Source organism: Lithobates pipiens, unplaced genomic scaffold (genome assembly GCF_037356315.1).
Source record: "Lithobates pipiens isolate NorthernLeopardFrog02 unplaced genomic scaffold, aLitPip1_a1.2 Scaffold_18, whole genome shotgun sequence".
Classification (NCBI taxonomy): Eukaryota; Metazoa; Chordata; class Amphibia; order Anura; family Ranidae; genus Lithobates; species Lithobates pipiens.
The window spans coordinates 176,464,185-176,483,513 of NW_027507758.1; the positions used below are offsets into that span (position 1 = coordinate 176,464,185).

The following is a 19,329-nucleotide window of genomic DNA, read 5'->3' on the forward strand; positions in this document are numbered from 1 at the left end:
GTCCAACTTAAATGACCAGATGTAGATCCCTTATTTCAAATGTTGCAAAATGATGCAGGTGGATCATAAGTGACACAGCAAGCCCCTACTTGCTGTGACGGCAGTCTTCATTCTGAAATCTGCTGGTTTGCTTTGTTACCATTGTGTAATTCCAATTATGTAATTTATTAAATTTCATTAAACTCCATTCACACTTTTGCAACTTGTCATGTGACTTTGGACATGACGAGTCGCATCCTTTTCAGTAACACTCAGATCGTGTGACTTAGTCGCAGCAATTTTGAAAAGGTGTCTGCACTACTTTGGTGCAACTTTTGATGCAACTTAAATCCATTGAGTGTAAAGTCGGGTCAAAGGCGCACTGCAAATTTTGAGCTTTTGGCATTGCATTAGTGTGAATAGAGCCTTAAAGTGGTGGTAAACCCTTACAAACCACTTTGGCCTACAGGTAAGCCTAGATTAAGGCTTACCTGTAGGTCCAAGAAATATCTCCTAAACCTATACGGTTTAGGAGATATTTACAAAAAAGACAGGCACTGCTATCTATGGCGCATGCGCCGTAGACATTGGCACGCAGGTGCACTGAGCAGGCCACAGATCACTACGATATGCCGCACGTGTCGGCTCCCGTGCGCATGCGTGGGAGGGACAGCGAATCACAGCGCTGGAGCAGTGAGACCCGGAAGTCACTCCGGGATACATGGCAGCGGCCAAGATGAAGGCAGAGGACCGCTTCGGGGGCTTCGTTCTCAGGTAAGTTATTCATAATGAGCTAGTATGCTATGCATACTAGCGCATTATGCCTTTGCCTTGCAGGTTGCATTTTTTTTTTTTTTTTTTATGCCTTTTACTTCTTCTTTTAAGTGTCTATTAGCACTGTTTATGGAGTAGGAAATGTATTGTCAGCAGTATGACTTGCCGTCTACAGAAAAATGAAAATATCAGGATATTCCGGTAATGATATTTGGTCATCAGCCAAGTTGTTCCTCATCCCCTCACAGGTTATTGATTTCCTAGGTGTTACCTAGTTACTGCATCACACAGTACTTTCATCATACAGTGACATTCCTTGTGCTTATGAGGCGTTTATTTAAAATAACTGTATAATGGTGAGAGTCTCGCTCATCATTCTTCTTGCTCTTTGTTTGTTTTTGACTGGCTCATAAACTTTTATTCTTTTTTTTTTTTTTTATATATATAGAGTGCAACGATGTGCCATGTTGCAGTTCTCAGATTTTCATGAGAAGCTCTTGAACACGCTTTGTAAATATACAGACGACGGACTGGCTACTGAACATGCGCAGAGCTTGGTTTTGGACATCCTCTGCTGGTTAGCTGGTGTACATTCGAATGGTCCAGGCAGGTATGGTTATAAATCATGGGTATAAGACTTGAATAGCCAGTAAGTCCAGCGATGTTTCATAAAAATATCCACTTGGCTAATCTAGTAAAAAGATACACAATGTCTTGTGCAAGTAGCTGTCAGGACCAGGCTGTTTTAAATTTTCTAGATGGATAAATTACATTTATTAGAAGTTTATTGGTTACTTGGTTCGTGTTTAAAGCTGTCAACTTACCTTTTTGTTTTTGAGACTGTACAGTATATTACCGCATTCCCCCCTGTACCCATCCTAAAACTCTGTCAGCAAGCCTGGTCAGTGCCAAGTGGGGTACATAGAAATGTCTTTTACTAATGCAATTTGTACTTTGAGGAACTAAGTATTGGTCTAGGAATTCTGCAGCGACAAGCAAATTCTAAAATATATATGCTGACAAAATATTGTTGACATCTAAAAGATTTTACGAGTATAAATTTACCCCTGTTCACACTTACTGTCCTCCCCTACCTTACTACTTGAAGTTTTAGTGTAATGGACTATAATTGCACCTAGTGTTTTTTTGTGGTGTTTAAGTCATATAATGCAAAAAACTTAATTAAAGTGCACAAATATTAATGGGTCTTCCTCTACCACATTGCACAGCAGCTTGCATTAATACAGCACACACAAGCAGCCAGGTTAAGCTGTCCTATTGTGACACTGCTGCAAAGTTGCTGGATGCAGATAAGCCTATTTACAAACTTCTGCCTCCCCATCTATAAATCGTAGTCTTAACTCCTCCAATATATGCTCTCCATATGCTAAAGAGGACTGCGTATTTATGTTTTAAAGCCTTTATTTGAGTGTGAATTTTTATAAATGTCATTATCTTTAAAGTGGTTGTAAACCCTAAAAAAACAAACAGCAAGACAAAGGCATAATAGTATGCATAGCATACTAGCTCATTGTGTATTACTTGCCTTACATCGAAGCCCCCACAGCGGTCCTCGACCCACAAACCCCCCCCCCCAGCCACGGACATCTCTACCGGAGCTTACTTCTGGCTAACGCGACTCAATCGCTGTGATTGGCTGAAGCTGCAGTGACGTCACAGGGAGCACGCGGGAGTCGGCGGTAACGGTACAACTAAATGAGGCAACTACACGGCTTGCCATTGCTTCAGTGCGCATGTGCCAATCACTTTGGCACATGCAGACACAGCGGGACATCTCCTATACAGTACAGGTTTAGGAAATATCCAGGGTAGCTACTGTTAAGCCTTTAGCATAAAGTTATAAAATGGGTTTACAACCACTTTAAGACTGCACAATGTAAATGTATTCAGTTTTAACTTTTATTTCTTTTTAAGTTTAAGGGAAGGAAAAGAGAGCCTGCTGTCTAAAACACGGAAATGCCTGTCTGATATTGTCCGCACATGTTTTTTTGAGGCTGGAAGAAGTATTGCTCACAAATGTGCACGGTTCTTGGCTCTCTGTATTAGGCGAGTACATTTTTTGTTTTGAATATATTTAGCAGTTTTGAAAGGCTGCAATCCTTATTCTATATCCGAAGTGTCATGCTGCCCATATTTCAAATCAAGACTTCACTCATTTGCACCTGTCAAGGAATATATAGAGGCTGTGATTGCAGACCTCTACTTCTGAAAATTTGAGTTGCAAGGTTGTCATGATGGCACTCTTGAGATAATACTTTGCCTCTCAACTGGAACATGTAGGCAGATGAGGGCTAATTTCCCCTCATCTGCCGACCTGTCCAATGTTAGGTGTTTAGAAAGAATTTAAAATTGAGGGTAAGCATAACAGAGCAGTAGAAGGTCAGCAGTTGGGTGGCACCATATTGCTTTTGTGACAGGTTAATTATAAAAGGCAAATGTTTGTTTCTAGAACTGATGGTCCCCATCATTTTTTTATTTATTTTTTTGCAAAATCTGTTACTCTATCTGGTATATAAAATGGTGATTGTATAAAACAAAATCTTTTCAACATTTGGAACATTTGTTTGATAAGCATTTTTTACTCTTTTTTTTTTTTTTTAAGTAGCAATGGCAAATGTGATCCAAATCAACAGGGTTTTGGCTATGTCCTTTTGAAGGCTTTGCTGGAGAACATGACTTATCTGCCTTCTGCTGCCACTGGAGGTATGCACAGCCTTGTGTTATATTATGCCATACATCATTAGTTCCTTGCTTCTTCTACTTTATTCTACTTTGTTTCTTTCTGTAGGTGCGGTTTATTGGTATTTTGTCCTATTGAATTATGTTAAAGATGAGGATCTAGCTGGTTGTAGCACAGCCTGTGCATCCCTTCTCACAGCTGTGTCAAGACAGTTGCAGGACCGACTAACACCCATGGAAGCTTTGCTGCAGACCAGGTAACTAATCCAGTGTCTGAACTACCTTATTTTATTTTATAACTGTACGCTCTAGCTTATGCAAAATGGAAATTTACAAAAATAAAGAGCTTGATATCTTGATTCTTTTGCATTTACATCCTCATTGGATCTTTTCATGTTTGGTGTAGAAGCTTTGTCAGCTATTTCTGATTGATTCTGCTATTTGTACTTTCATTTCTTATTGTTGCAATGTATCTTTTGTCATAGATATGGGCTGTACAGTTCTCCATTTGATCCTGTGTTGTTTGATTTGGAAGTCAGCGGCTCTTCATGTAAAAATGTGTATAACAGCAGCTCTGGTATACAGTCAGATGAGATTGACCTTTCTGATGTTCTCCTAGGTAAGTTATTAATCATTGTATTAAAATAACCTTGTATGTGAAGTTTTCTGTGTACTTGTCCAAGTGTAATGGATTTAAGCTGGCCAAAGATTGAAATTTGGTTTGGTCAGCAGGATCCAACTCGATTTCGATCCATCTGTGGCTGTTCCTGTTTGAGATGAGTTTATCTAGTGATCAAATCCTCTCAAATAGCAGTGTTTGAAAAATTGTGTTCAGTTGATTGGCGGCAGCGCTGATCTGTGCATCCTGAATGCAGAGTGGTTCTGCTGTCAAAATACATTAACAAAGCAGGGAGAATCCCTCTATCCACCACGCTTATGTGAATGGGGTATCCATTATTTTTTTATTTTGGAGAAATAAGCCTGAAGTTAAGAGCAAGTTAACATCTTAACCACTTTGCGCCTGCTCTATAGACGAAAGACATCTACAGCGCAGACGCCAATTGCCAGGATGGCATCCCTGGATATCCCACTGTTTACTTCCCCTCTGCGCGCTGCCCTGATCCTCCTCTTCTCGGGTCCCCCACTGGCATTCCTTGCCCCTCCCTCCTGACGGGTGTTACCTTCGCAAGCAACTTGCTACAGGGCCACCCGAGCAGGTTCGCTCTCGAGCCATTGCTCTGTATGTCCATCCACACATGGAACATGGCTCAGCCCCGCCCCCACCCTCTCCACATTGTCTCACTGGCTGTGATTGACAGTAGCAGGAGCCCATGGCTCCCGCTTCTGTCTCAGCCAATGAGGAAAAGATCTAGAGAGCCAAGGCTCTTGTGCACACCGCTGGATCGAGATGGTTCTCGGAGGGTGGGGACAGCTGCACGCACACGTTTTTGACCTTCATGCATAGAAAAATCTTGAGCCTTTACAACCACTTTAAGTCCACATTTACACAGGCATTGGATCTGATTTGGCCTGTCATAGCAGGAGAACCATTGACCTTGATTGAGCTCCCCTTGAGACTGATCTGATTGGAATGTATTTCACATATGTTCTGTTTTTATTCCCTCCACCGACAGGTTAAATATGTGTTCATATATACAGCATATATTTATGGAGAAAACAAATGTTGATGTGTGTACATTCATTGAAATCAGTTTACCTATGATCAGTATGTTAACAGATGCAACTGTTAACGCAAAGGTTCTCAACAAATCAAGAGAAACATCCTCTAAAGCATTGGTGGTCTGTATCTCGTGTTGCATTGGTGGTCAGTCACCCCTACAGTATTGGTATTCAGTGGTGTTGCTTTAACTTCCTTATGACTGCCATGTATTCATGACATACTGTGCTTTCAATCTCTATTGCACAATGTTTTCATATTTTGTCTAGATCGCTGTTATTTACAGACCAGTTTTTAGAGTGTCACAAATACAGGGCAGGCAGAATGATTCAGGCTCTCTTCCATGCCTTTTTGTGCATTCTTCTTGACCTTCCTTGCATTGTGGTAATATTTTGCTGCTTGTTGTGTCCTATCCCCTCAAACTTCTGCCACTTAAACTGGTTGAAACTTTTACCTAGCAGCGATTATGACTGTGCTGTTTGGAGAAAAGATAAATCATGATAATGTGGGTATTATGGTGGTTTAATACATTTTTACACCTTAAACTATACACAAAGTATAAGGTTTGTTATAAATCAAGACATTTTGTAAATCAAGACGTTAACCTTGATAAATTAACATTTCTTCACAGGTAATGGAAAAGTTAACAGTTGCACAGCTGCAGAGGGCAGTTTTACATCTTTGACTGGCCTACTAGAGGTAGAACCATTGCATTTTACTTGCGTATCAACCAGTGATGGAACCAGAATAGAGAGGGATGATGCAAGTACGTTCACTGGTATATACAATTTTTTCTTACTTTTTTATTAGTTTGCTTTTTCATTAGATTATTGGTAATTGCTTATTTTTAAAGCATCCCACTCTGCTTAAATGCTGACCCCGTTCTGGTTGGCCAAAGCTTTGACACTTTGTTTAAGCTGGCCTGCCATCTATTACCACCTATATGTTTGAAGACTACTATAGTAATCGGCTAATTGTTATATATGGGGAGGGTGGTCAGGAGACAGCAGCATTGTGGGAACTAAACACTGCTTGCAGATATGTACAAGCAGTTGTGTGTTTTTTTTTATTTATTTTTTTTTATTATATAAAACACTATGGTTTCCCTGAGGTAGATTACTGGACAGTGTTGTTGACTAGGGGAGCAGTATATTGATCTGTTATGTTTGTACAGTGCCTTGAAAACATTCATACCTTCTTGAAATTTTCCACGTTTTGTCATGTTACAACCAAGAACAAAAATGTATGTTAGGATTTTATGTGATGGACCAACACCAATTGGTACATCATTTGTGAAGTGGAAGAAAAATTATAAATGGTTTTCAACATTTTATACAAATGTCTGAAAACACTGGTGTGCATTTGTGTTCAACCCCCTTTACTTCGATACCCCTAACTTAAATCTAGTGGAACTAACTGCTTTCAGAAGCCACCTAATTGGTAAATAGAGTCCACCTGTGTGAAATGTAATATCAGTATAAATGCAGCTGTTCTATGAAGCCCTCAGGGGTTTGTTAGAGAACCTTAGTGAACAAACCGAATCATGAAGACCAAACAGGTCATGGATAAAGTTGTGGAGAAGTTTAAAGCAGGCATTCTGCCACCAGGCCTCTTCAGTCCAGCCTTGCAAGGTCTTTGTTCATGGCTGATGCAGCTTTTGGCCGCAAGGTTAGGCACTCTGAAGTTGGGGCTTTGACCTTTTTGTTAGGCCTATTGGCACAGTTATGTTTGACTAATTGTTGCCCAACCTGCTCATTCTTTGCTCAGCAACATTTTAGGATCTATGAATACTTAGCTTGTGTCCTGTAGTGTATGATTAAGAGAAGACATGTAAATTCGATATCTTGTAGAACTAACTGTACAGGACACAGCTCACACTCCCTTCTATTCCTTGGTTTCTCTGCATTACTTGCGGCAAACCTGAGCACTCCTAGCGTGGGGTCGGGTTATAGAGGAGGCACCAAGGGGGCATCTCATAAAAAACTTCTGATTGTCAAGTCTCCTGAAGGTAAAACCTATAATCCAGGGTCTATGAAAACTCAAACAAACCAAGCGTCCCAATTGGTCAGTCATTAAATCAAACCACCCACCCCTTGCTTTGCGAACAAACTACCCCACCTCTGTCCCTAGCTGCCTAATTGTGCGCTTCAAACAAAAAAAATAAATGAAATCCATGCATCTGGTACCTTGCATGCAGATCACGGATCTAGAATATAATCAATGGTGTGCATGGATTAGGGGGGGGCTGCGCCACTAATGGAGCGGCCACCACTGCTATACATATGTTTTTAGGGGAAGCTTCTACTTCTATTGCTTTGAAAAGATGCCAATGTGGAGATAAGGAACAGGCTGATGACAACGCTCAAATGGTGCATTTGTTGGCGGTAGCTGGCTCAGCGCTTCAGTGTGCTGTTACTCTTTTGAAAATTAAAGCAGTTTTGCCTTTAGTTCTACTTTAACCACTTCCCTCCCACATATAGCAAAATGATGCCAGAAAGTGACTGTATTCTGACTGGACGTCATATGACATCCATCAGGATAAGTCAGTACTTGCCTCATCAGTGCCCATCAGTCCTGCCTCGTCCGTGCTCATCAGTGCCTGTCAGTGAAGGATAAAACTTGGTTACAAAGTTTTGTAACAAACAAAGAAACTTTTTTTTCAAATTTTTGGTCTTTTTTTTTTTTTTTTTTTTTATTTGAAGCACAGAAAATAAAATCCCCAGTGGTGATCAAATACCAACAAAAGAAAGTTCTGTTTATGGGGAAAAAAAATGATAGTTTTGGCACAGTGTTGCATGACCGTGCAGTTGTCATTCAAAAAGCAACAGCTCTGAAAGCTCAAAATTGGACTGGGCAGGAAGGGGGTGAAAGGGCCCTGTATTGAAGTGGTTAGTTATGGCAGACAAAACTCCCTGGCCACCTACTAAACATTACTGTTAAAAAATAACCAGGGATAATTAAGTATGATTTTACAGTCTTGAAGTGAGCGTTTTAAGAAGGTCGGCAGGTATTTGACCACTAACGGCATGATGGCAAACATAATTTCCCAGCCCAGAGGTCACCTCTTTTCCACTCTTCTCCGCTGTAGGTTTATTTGGATGGACTTGGAGGGAACACACGTCCTCTGCTTACATTTACCTATATGTAATTCTATAAAAAGCTTGCCTATATGTAGTGAAAATATCTCAACGTGTACATGCAGCCAGTGACATAACTGGTGCATGCGCTCTGAAGAGCACATGAACACACATGCAGGAGTGATTTAATTGCGCCCCCCCCCCCCCCCTCCCAGATTAACCTCTTTAATATGATTAAGTTCATCACAGTGAAACACGTGAAGTAAGGGCGTTCTCTGGGTGAGAACTTCTTGTATGCAGTCATGCAGTTTGTGCTTTAAGATATTTAGAAGAGTTGAAACTGTTGTGCGTGTGCCATGGAAACGTGAGCATGGATTGGCTCCTGTGGCGGCACCCATAGTGTCTGCAGCAGAGAAGAAGCTTCGATTTGAAGTGGTTCCATTTTGTTTTTAAATGGAATCTAGATTTTTTTTTTTTCCATTTTCACTGCAAAACTTGAAAATACATTTTTAATGTACGTATGTGTAATATTTTAAATCCTGAGGACTTTTAAAGTAGTGGATTCAAGCTAAGCTAAAATACATTTTGGAAGTGGGATTTAACCTCTAGTTTACAGGTAAATATTGAAGAGAATGTTTTCTTTAACAGGCTGTGCCAGTTCTGAACAATTTCTGTAAGCTAGTGTTTATTTACATGCTTTTTTTCTCTTTTGCTATATGCCAGTGAGCACGTTTGGTGTAACGCCTGCAGTGGGTGGCCTATCAGCTGGAACCGTTGGAGAAGCCTCGACCGCACTCAGCTCTGCAGCTCAGGTTGCTCTGCAGTCCCTCTCCCATGCAATGGCTTCAGCCGAGCAGCAGTTGCAAGTATTGCAAGAAAAACAGCTGCAGCTTCTAAAGCTTCAACAACAGGTGGGAGGATATTTCTATAATCTTTAATCATGACACCCAAAATGTCAAATGCATGTTGCTTTAAACCCCCTGTTTACACTAGTGCATTTTTTTTATTTATTTTACCCTGCGTCTGCCATCTCGCTGCAATAGAAATCACAATATTCCCTATTGATGCCCAGGCACATCAGTGCAACATGACAGTTTGATGTTTGAAAAGGTGCAGGTGCTTTTTTTTTTTTTTTTTTTTTTTTTTTTCATGCAGCATAGTGCTTTTTTGGCCTCAGACTTTGGATGTGCATGGGTAGGTGAACTAGCGATACTGTTGTACGGGGAGGATTTGGATTTTGTGATAATTTAAGAGACCTGGTTCAAAAGCTCTCATGGCTGGCAACCATTCAAGGGTATACCCTTTATCTCAGGGATAGAGAGGGTAAAAAATGGGGAAGAGTATGCCTATATATCAAGAATAATGTACAAGTGAATGTGAGAGATGACATCACTAAGTTAGCTAGGGAGGAGGTGGACTCCTTATGGGTAGAGCTCCAAAGGGATGAAGCTCGGGGGAAAATACTGGGGAATATGCTATAGGCCCCCTAACCTGAGGGAGAAGGGGGAGCCTGATCTCCTATCACAATTTGGATTAGGGGCAAAGATGGAAAGCATTAATTTAATGGGAATTTTAATTATCCAGGCATAGACTGGGCGGAGGGAACCAAGCATTTGTGTAAGGCTCGCTAGTTCCTAAATGTCTTGCAGGACAATTTCATGGTTCATATGGTAGATGCACCAACTTAGCAATAAAACGTTACTGGATCTGATTACCAATAATTACAGACCTGATCACGGATGTGGAAATACGGGACAATTTAGGATACAGTGATCGCAGGTCAATTGGCTTCAGTATAAATCACACAAATAGGAAACACAAGGGGAGTACAAAGACACTGAATTTCAAAAGCGCTAACGTTCCTAAACTACGAACCTTGCTAGAAGGCATAAACTGGGATAAAATCTTAGGAACAAAAAACAGAGGAGAGATGGGTTTGCTTTAAGAGCGTATAAAATAAGGGCATTAGCCAATGCATCCTGTTGGTTAATACATTTGAAAGAGTGAACAAAAGTCCTGGGTGGCTTAACTTTAATGTAAAAATGCATATAAAAGCAAAGGAGAAGGCCTTCAAAAAAAATACAAGGTTGAGGGATCATCATCAGCGTTCAGACTTTACAGGGAATGTAGCAAGAAATGTAAAGGTGCACATATCAGAAGAAAGCAAAAAAAATCCCAAGAAATTCTTTTAGTATGCTAACAGTAAAAAAGGGGGGACATTAGCAGTAATCGGCGTGGATTCATGAAGAATCATTCTTGCCAAACCAATCTATTAACCGTCTATTGGGGGGTGAGTTGCCATCTAGATAAAGGAAGGCCGTAGAATGGTGTATCTGAATTTTGCAAAAGCATTTGACACCGTTCCCCATAAATGTTTACTGTACAAAATAAGGTCTGTTGGCATGGACCATAGGGTGAGTACATGGATTGAAAACTGGCTACAAGGGCGAGTTCAGAGGGTGTTGTTAAATGGTTAGTACTCGGAATGGTCAGGGGTGGGTAGTGGGGTCCCCTAGAGTTCTCTGCTGGGACCAATCCTATTTAATTTATTCATAAACGACCTGGAGGATGAGGTAAACAGTTCAATCTCTGTAGTTTGCGGGAGATACTAATCTAAGGAGGGCAATAACTTCTCCGCAGGATTTGAAAGCCTTGCAAAAAGATCTGAACAAATGAATGGGGTAGGCAACTACATGGCAAATGAGGTTTAATGTAGAAAAATCTAAAATAATGCATTTGAGTGGCAAAAATATGAATGCAATCTATACACTGGGGAGAGAACCTCTGTGGGAATCTAGGATGGAAAAGAACCTGGGGGTCCTAGTAGATGGGCTCAGCAATGGCATGCAATGCCAAGCTGCTGCTAATAAAGCAAACAGAATATTGGCATGCATTTAAAAAGGGGATCAACTCCAGAGATAAAATAATTCTCCCGCTGTACAAGTCTGTTCTGGCTGCACCTAGAGTATGCTGTCCAGCTCTGGGCACCAGTCCTGAGGAAGGATGTACTGGAAATTGAGCGAGTACAAAGAAGGTTAACAAAGCTGATAAAGGGTCTGGAGGATATTGGTTATGAGGAAAGGTTGCGAGTGCTGAACTTATTCTCTCTGGAGTATAGACTCTTAGGAGGGGATATGATTTCAATTTACAAATACCGTACTGGTGACCCCACAATGGGGATAAAACTTTTGCGGCCTGGAGTTTAACAAGACTCGTGCCCATTCTTTAAAATTAGAGGAAAACAGGGTTAACCTTAAACTACATAGAGGGTTCTTTACTGTAAGCCCTTGTACACACGGTCGGACATTCTGACAACTAAATCCGTTGGAGGCGGCGTGTGTCCGGCGGCGTGTGTCCGAAACTGTTGCATACACACGGTCGGACGAAGTTGTTGGAAAATCCGATTGTACATAACATGATGACGTTATTTCGTTACGACGGGACTACGTTCAGGCTAGTAGCCCATAGCTTTGGTCTAGGAATTTGATCTGAGCATGCGTGGCACTTTGTCCGTCGGAGTAGGCTACACATGATCGGAGTGGCTGATCGGAGCATTTTGTCTGAAAATTTTACGGACAAGTTGGAAAACTTGGTCCGTCGGATACTCCGACGGAAACAGTCCAATTGAGACCACACAGTCTGATTATCCGACAAAACGGTCCGATAGGACACATTCCGTCGGAATCTCCGACCGTGTGTACAAGGGCTAAGAGTGACGAGGATGTGGAATTCCTTTCCACAGGCGGTATTAGCAGGGAGCATCAATAGTTAAAAACAAAAAAAAAAATATTGGATAAGCACCTGAATGACCTCAAAATACAGGGATATTCAATGTGTTACTGACATATGATCAGATACATAGGTTGGACTTGATGGTGTCTTTTTTTTTTTTTTTTTTTTTCTTTTCTCAACCTCACCTACTATGTAACTATGAGAAGCACATGTACATGCTAGGCAGGTTTTTGTATTTAAAGTGGTAAAAGTCCCCATTTGTTTACTTGTTCCTACTGGTAATCCTAAAATAAGGCTTATCTGTAGGTACAGTAAATACCTCTTAAACATGCATCGGGAGATATTTACTATAGTAGCCTGTGACTTCACCAGTCAGTACATGCGCACTTTAGTCTTATTGGACGGTGTGCCATCTATTGAGAGTCCTTCTGCAGCCGTGACTACCACATGCGTTTGTGGGAGTGACATAATCGCTGCTTTGCCAGTCAAACAGCCAAAGCCCGCAAACCCAGAAGGAAGAGTGGGTGAAGTTTGAGGCCCTGTCAGCAGTGACAGTGCACTGCTGGAGGGCTTCATTCTAAGCCATGCATACTAGCACATTAGCTATTATCCTGTAGGGAACCATTTTGTTTTTATTCATATTTTTTTTTGCGGTTTACAACTGCTTTAACAACCTTCCTCCTAAAATAATGCATGAAGCAAGAATACACAGGTAAAAATGTTCTACAAAAATGCACTGAAAATGCTTGAACTTGCTTGAATATGAGCAGCACTAGTGTAAACATATGTTAACAGTTTTTCTGATGCATTGAGAGACCCAGGAATTCAAATACAGTTGGGTTATATCTCCACCAATTAGAAGATTGGACACTAACGAGCAAAAAAATCTAGTCGGCCCAGGGCAACCCTTCCTCTACCCCGCATGGCTCCGTTTTTTTTTTTGGTTTTTTTTTGTGCTTTTGTCTTGGGAGGATTGATGTATTTTCTCTGGCTCTGCAAAGAAAAGTTCCCCCCCCCCCCCCCCTTTTATTTTATTTCTATGCTGGATTTTTTTTATTACATCACTGCTTAAACTGGTCTTACATGGCAGATATCCATTTTAGATTTTCCTCAGCTTGACTTGGGAATGCTGGACCTGACCTGACCTTGCTAGCCTATCCTGGAAGGTGAACTTTGGGCACCGAGTTCCACTTGTAGCTTTCCATGTCAGGAGCCATGGGATTGCTTTTGCCCTTGCTCTGTCTCTGAAGGCACACTCACTACTGTTGGTCAATCAGGCTAAGCTACAGTAACTGTCAGCTTTTGCTGCCGGCAGTTTTCAAGTTTTTTTTTACCTTTTTTAAGGCCCCTTTCAAACAAAAGTTCAGTCTAGAGCTATCTCCGTTTTTGAGACAGATCCAGACTAAATAATTTTGAGGATGGATTTAAACATATGATCAGCCACTTACATCCGTGTCCGTTCAGGAAAGGTTATTGCAATGGGCTTCTAAACTCATGCCTTGTATGGATATGATGTCTTTACAGATGCACAGAGCACCCATAAGGAATAAAATATGAATAAGGACCCAAAAAGCAATTCAATGTATAGATTGTATTCCATGGCAGACATGATAAAAACAGAATAGACAATCCTTTCTGTGTAATTTTTTTAAAAGCCAAATCCATAAGAACTACTCAAACATGAGCAAGTCGGCCACTGATGCAATGAATACCTCTAGGTAGCATGAGCTCTTCCAGCCAGACACTTTTGTGATGACATCAAAATGGGGCAGAGCCAAACATTTGACGCATTGCATCAGGCGGGACTTCCTAAGATATGGATGCCACCCCGCCATATCACGCTATTTATATTAATCTCTGATAGTTTTTACGGGAACCGAGTAAACATACACTCCAACCTCCATATTCAGTACAGAGAATTGTATAATACATAGCTCTATATGCAAATACATACAATAAAATAAATACATAGCTGTATACTTAATATGTTAAAACCAATATTGCAATACCCACCTAATTATATAAAATTTGTATAAGTATAATTAACTTAAACTCATATATTCAATTAATAACTGTGGCTAATACTCTATAAAGTTACAACAAACAGACTTTTTTTTTTTTTTTTTTTGACCAACATTTTTTTTCATTAATAAAAGCTGATTGGGTGTCATTATCCTCCTCTCAACAACGTACTCGATTGTTATTCATCGCACACCTGAGAAACTGCATAAATGGCACAGGAGGGAGGATCCACTTTGTCCTAGATGCCTCATAGACAGTGGTACCCTTGTCCATATGCTATGGAAATGCCCGAAACTTCAAAGGTACTGGGCAGCAGTGATAAGCACTGTCATTAGCATATAGAACCGCAAACTTACAACTGATCCTAAACTTTGTCTACTGGGCTGGTTAGATGAACAGTACACACCCCACATTCTCAGGATACTATTCTTAGCAACAAAACCGATAGCTAGAAAATGGCTATCTACGACAGCCCCCACACACGCAGTATGGATTGCCTCTGTAAATGACTCTTATTAGAGAACAGCTCACATACAAACACAGAGGTTGTCCAAGAAAATTTGAGAACATGTGGGATCCCTGGCTGGACACACCTGGCTTAGCTCCACTATGCCTAGTTTACAATAGAATCCTAGGGGGCAGAACAACACCAGCTACCGTACTATCCTAGAATATAGTATCAAGAGCAGTGTGCTAGAGCTGTGATAAGGGGAGGACACAACTTTTTATATATGCTGTTATTCTCCCTTTCTTCTCTCCCTATCACTCATTCCCCCCCAACCCCCCCCCCCCCCCCCATACTGGGGCCGCTGTGTGACTGGGCATGAGGTGCGGTGCATGTACCTGGCCGGGGGTCTGCACTGGCTGTCGGGGTCCGCTCCTTTACCTGTTTTTTTTTTCCCTGACCACAGTGAGGTATTCAGGCTGTTTGCCGTGAGGGGAGGCCGCCGCGCAGTCCGCATCCATTTTCTTGTAGCCATAGTCAGTGTATTACGGTCAGCCATTTCGTAGAAGGTTTGGCGGCCTTTTTCTCAGTTTTTTTGCTAGAATGGCTGGCGGACATTCTCTTGTAGCCTCAGCACGGTCTACCTCTAGCGCTGGTGACTGCTTGCAGAACAGCCCAGTTTTCACTCAGAACACCTTGTGACTGTCACAGGGCAGAGCGGATGGCACCAGCACAGCGCAATACTCGGTCAGGGTGGTGAGTCCTGAGGGGGGCCCCCTCAGTCTGTGAGCAGGTGGGATTTTACCTTGCCTTAAGTCCCTGAGTAGTGACAGGCGAGTGAGGGTCAGCATGGCGTCAGAAGCTGGCGCTTCTTCCCCAGACATCCCTTCTATTGCAACCGGCTCACCAGCACAAAATACGGTGCCTATGGACTCTGTCTGCGATCCTGGAGTCCTTTGTTGCCAGGGTGAAGGTGGCGTGTGGGCGCAAGGGGGGAAAAAACACCCCCTACCCCCCCCCCGGGATACCCTGAGGATACAGGATACAACAGGGGCATCTGCAGAGATGGCGGTCTCTTTTGGGTCCTGCAAACTGGCATGCACGCCTAAGGTGTCTTTGTATTTAACTTATTTTGATAAGTTCATTTACAAGGAATGGGGGAGCCCACAACGGGCCTTTTCAGTCCTGAGAAGAATGACAGTGCGTTAACCTTTTGAGGAGAGCCTCCTGAAAAAATGGGCATCTCCTCCGATCAATGAGCCCCAGTGTTCAGGTTGAACAAAGTAACCACGATTCCAGTAGAAGGGACTCGGCCTTCCAGAACCCTGCCAACAGGAGGGCCAGGCAGTGGCCCAGTCCATGTTTAAGTTTGTGGGGTCAGCGTTATAGCATGTGTTGGCCATAGCCTTGGTGTCAGATGCTTGCTGAATGGGCAAAGTTGCTGCACCATGAATTGGAGAAGCAACAGACTTCCCCGGTCTGCAAAGAACTGGCAGATCAGTTGGTGCATGGCCTTAAGTATGTCTGTGATGTGGCCCTGGATATGGCCCTCCTGCTCTCTAGAGTATCAGTGGTGGATTTACGCTTCCATGGGCAGAGGCTATTTGGAGCCTCGCTGGATGACATTATTAAAAATGTTACCGGGTGGGAAGAGCATGTTGCTCCCACAGTCCACGAAGAATAAAGAGCCACACCGTAAGCAAGGACCCTCTTTTTCTGCTCAGAAACTTCTTTTTCGCCTGGGTCCGCAGGTAAGCGCTCCCAGTCCGACAAGGTGCCTGCTGAAAGACAAAAGCATCCCTGGTTTTGCAAGCCAAACAAGTCTGCGAGCAAAAATGTTACAGCATGAAGGTCGCTTTCAGGAGTTTGCAGCTCGGTAGACCTTCTTACTGTCTGACCAATGGGTCTGCAAACTGGTTTCATCGGGATACAAGATAGTTTTTCTTGTCCACCGAACAAATTCTTTCCCTCCAACCTTCATCTGCTTCCGTCTCGTCGGGAGGCCTTGCTTGGGGCAGTACAGGACCTGCTACTGAGTTGTGTGATAGTACTTGTACTGATGCTGGAAAGGTTTCAGGGATTTTACTCCAATCTGTAGTCCCAAAGAAGGAATCCTGGACCTCAAGGCCCTCAACAGCTTTCTGAAGGTGCAAAAGTTCAGGATGGAATCGGTTCGCTCTGTGGTCGCTGCACTTTATCAGGGGGACTTGCTGGCGTCCTTGGACATCGACACATATTTACGTGTACCCATATGCCTCGGGCATCAGAGGTTTCTGCGATTTGCAGTCGGCGAAGAGCACTACCAGTTTGTGGCTCTCCCTTTTTGACCTGGCGTCAGCACCCTGGGTATTCACCAAGGTGTTGGACCCAATTCTGGCAATAAGGCAATAAGGCAACATGGGATCTCAATTGTGGGTTACTTAGACGAATTTCTGAGAGCAGCTTCCACCTCTGAATTAAAGTGGTTGTAAACCCTTATAACACACTTTGACCTACAGGTAAGCCTAGATTAAGGCTTACCTGTAGGTCCAAGAAATATCTCCTAAACCTATATGGTTTAGGAGATATTTGCCCGAATACAGGCACCGCTGTCTACGGCGCATGTGCCATAGACAGCGGCGCGGCATTTTCAACGACGGAGCTGCCGCGCGTGTCGGCTCCCGTGCGCATGCGCGGGAGTGACGTCATCACGGCTTCACCGAATGACAGCGACGGAGCTGCGAGACCCCACCGAGAAGATGGATGCGCCGAACTACAGGGGACAGCGGTGACTTTGCTGGCTCCTGTGTCAGGTAAGTGACACGTAATGGACTACTATGCGATGCATGGTAGTCCATTATGCTTTGCCTTTGTAGGGAATGAAAGAGAGAGTCCATCAGGGTTTACTTCCTCTTTAAGGGAGGATGTGGCGATCGCCATGTAAACTCTGGGAGTTTGGTTGGGTACTGAACTTAAAAAAAAAAAACTCAGTGTTGGTGCTGACTCAACGCTTGGACTACCTGGGCTTACTGCTGGACTCCTCAGAAGCAAGAGTCTTTCTCCCTTCAGACAAGCTGCAGACTCTTCAAGCTGTGGTGAGGTTATTGTTGAACCGCAGGTGGTTGTCACTGTTTCTGCATGGGTCCTGGGTCTCATGGTAGCCACTTTCAAGCCAGTACCGTACACTCCATTTCACACTCGAGTCTTGCAGAAAGATTTTTGTCAAAATGGGACAAATCTCCATTATCTCCCTGGATTATCAAATTCGGGTGAGCCAGTTAGTCAGGGATTACCTGCTCCTGATGGCTGAGGTCTCTGGCCCTTCGGTCTGGGAAATTGTTCCTTCCTCTCCATTGGACGGTGATCACAATGGACACCAGCCTGGCCGGTTGAGGAGGGGGGGGGGGGGGGGTTTGAGCGTACAGTCGGCCCAGGGCTGTTGGACGCGGGAGGAATCCCACCTACTGATCAATGTGCTTGAGCTTTGGGCGATCATGCGATGCCTCAACATGGTCAAAGAGGTTGCAGGGGCGTCCGGTCAGGATCCAGTCGGACAACACCACGGCGGTGGCATATGTCAACCATCAAGGGGGAACAAGGAGCTCAGCTGCAGCACGGGAGGTCGCTCACATCCTACAGTCGGCAGAGCTGGCCTTGTCAGCTGTATACATTCTGGGCGTAGGAACTGGCAGGCGGACTACTTAAGTCTGGACCAAGGGGAATGTTCGTTGCATCCGGATTTATTCTGGCTCACTTGCTTAAGGTGGGGGCACACTGAATGTGGATCTCTTGGCTCAATCCGAAGGTGCAGAAGACCTGGGTCCTGTGTCCAGGACAAGAGACCCCTGGGCGGACATGTCAGATGCGTTAGTGGCTCCATGAGGGTATTATCGGCTTATTTACGCCTTCCCCCCCACCTGCCGTGCCTGCTATGCAGAGTGGAGGCTGTGATTCTGATTGCCCTGGATTGGCCTCGGCGTCCTTGTTACGCTGACTTAGTACGACTGGTGGCAGACGTTCCTTGGCGGCTGCCGAAGCAGGGAGACCTTTTTGTCGCAAGGTCCGATACTTTATCTTGCTTTACCGTAGCTGGTTTTAACGGCATGGGTTTTGAAAGCCAGGTGTTAAGGGACCGAGGTCTGTCAGACTTTTTTATTTTCCACTATGCTCAATGCAATAAGTTATCTTCGTGTAAGATTTATCATATGTGGAAGGCCTTAGGTCTCCATTTGTGAGCAGATGGGTTGGTGTCCGCGCACATACTCAGTTTCCAGGATCCTGCTGTTTTTGCAGTGTGGAGTGGATCAGAAACTTGCCTTAAGCACCATCAAGGGGCAGATATCAGCCTGGGCTGTCTTCTTTCAACGTCCCTTGGCGAGTACATTTTGTGCAAGGGGTTCGACAAGTAGCCCCTCCGGTTCGACCACCGCTGCCTCCATGGGATCTGAATCTAGTGCTATTGGTTCTTCAGAAACCGCAGTTTGAAAATATTAGGGATATTCCCTTGTTTACTCTCTCGCAGAAAGTAGTCTTTCTAGTGGCAATTACATCTGCTAGGAGAGTTTCTGACTTGGCGGCCTTGTCGTGCAAGTCTCCCTACCATGTTCTCCACAAGGAAAAGACGGTGCAGCCCTCTTTTCTTCCGACGGCAATTTCGGCTTCTCATCTAAATGACGACATTGTGCTGCCATCCCTATGTCCTAAGCCGACACATCCGAAGGAAGTTGCCTTACATTCCATGGACATGGTCAGGGCTCTACGCGTGTATCTGTCTGCTACAGCTCCTTTCCGGAGGTCAGACTCTGTATCGGTGGCTGGTCCGAAAAAGGGTCTGGCAGTCTCATTGACCGCCATTTCTTGGTGGTTCAGACAGATCGAAATGTTTAAGCATCATATAATACCTGGATATTAACAGGAAGCTAGAAAGCTAAAGATTCAGGAAT

The 19,329-nt window shown here is 43.4% G+C and overlaps 1 protein-coding gene across 7 annotated transcripts in view; it reads left to right on the forward strand.

The window, feature by feature from the left end:
• Window positions 1-19,329, forward strand: part of BIRC6 (baculoviral IAP repeat containing 6) — a 597,017-nt gene that overhangs the window by 192,661 nt on the left and 385,027 nt on the right. For 6 of the 7 annotated variants that reach the window (XM_077486418.1, XM_077486420.1, XM_077486423.1 and 3 more), the window contains exons 18-24: window positions 1,202-1,363; window positions 2,689-2,820; window positions 3,380-3,477; window positions 3,563-3,710; window positions 3,939-4,072; window positions 5,763-5,909; window positions 8,932-9,119. In XM_077486418.1, the coding sequence (XP_077342544.1) occupies window positions 1,202-1,363; window positions 2,689-2,820; window positions 3,380-3,477; window positions 3,563-3,710; window positions 3,939-4,072; window positions 5,763-5,909; window positions 8,932-9,119 (1,009 nt within the window). The remainder of the gene's footprint in view (window positions 1-1,201; window positions 1,364-2,688; window positions 2,821-3,379; window positions 3,478-3,562; window positions 3,711-3,938; window positions 4,073-5,762; window positions 5,910-8,931; window positions 9,120-19,329) is intronic. The other variant, XM_077486421.1, reaches the window with a different exon arrangement.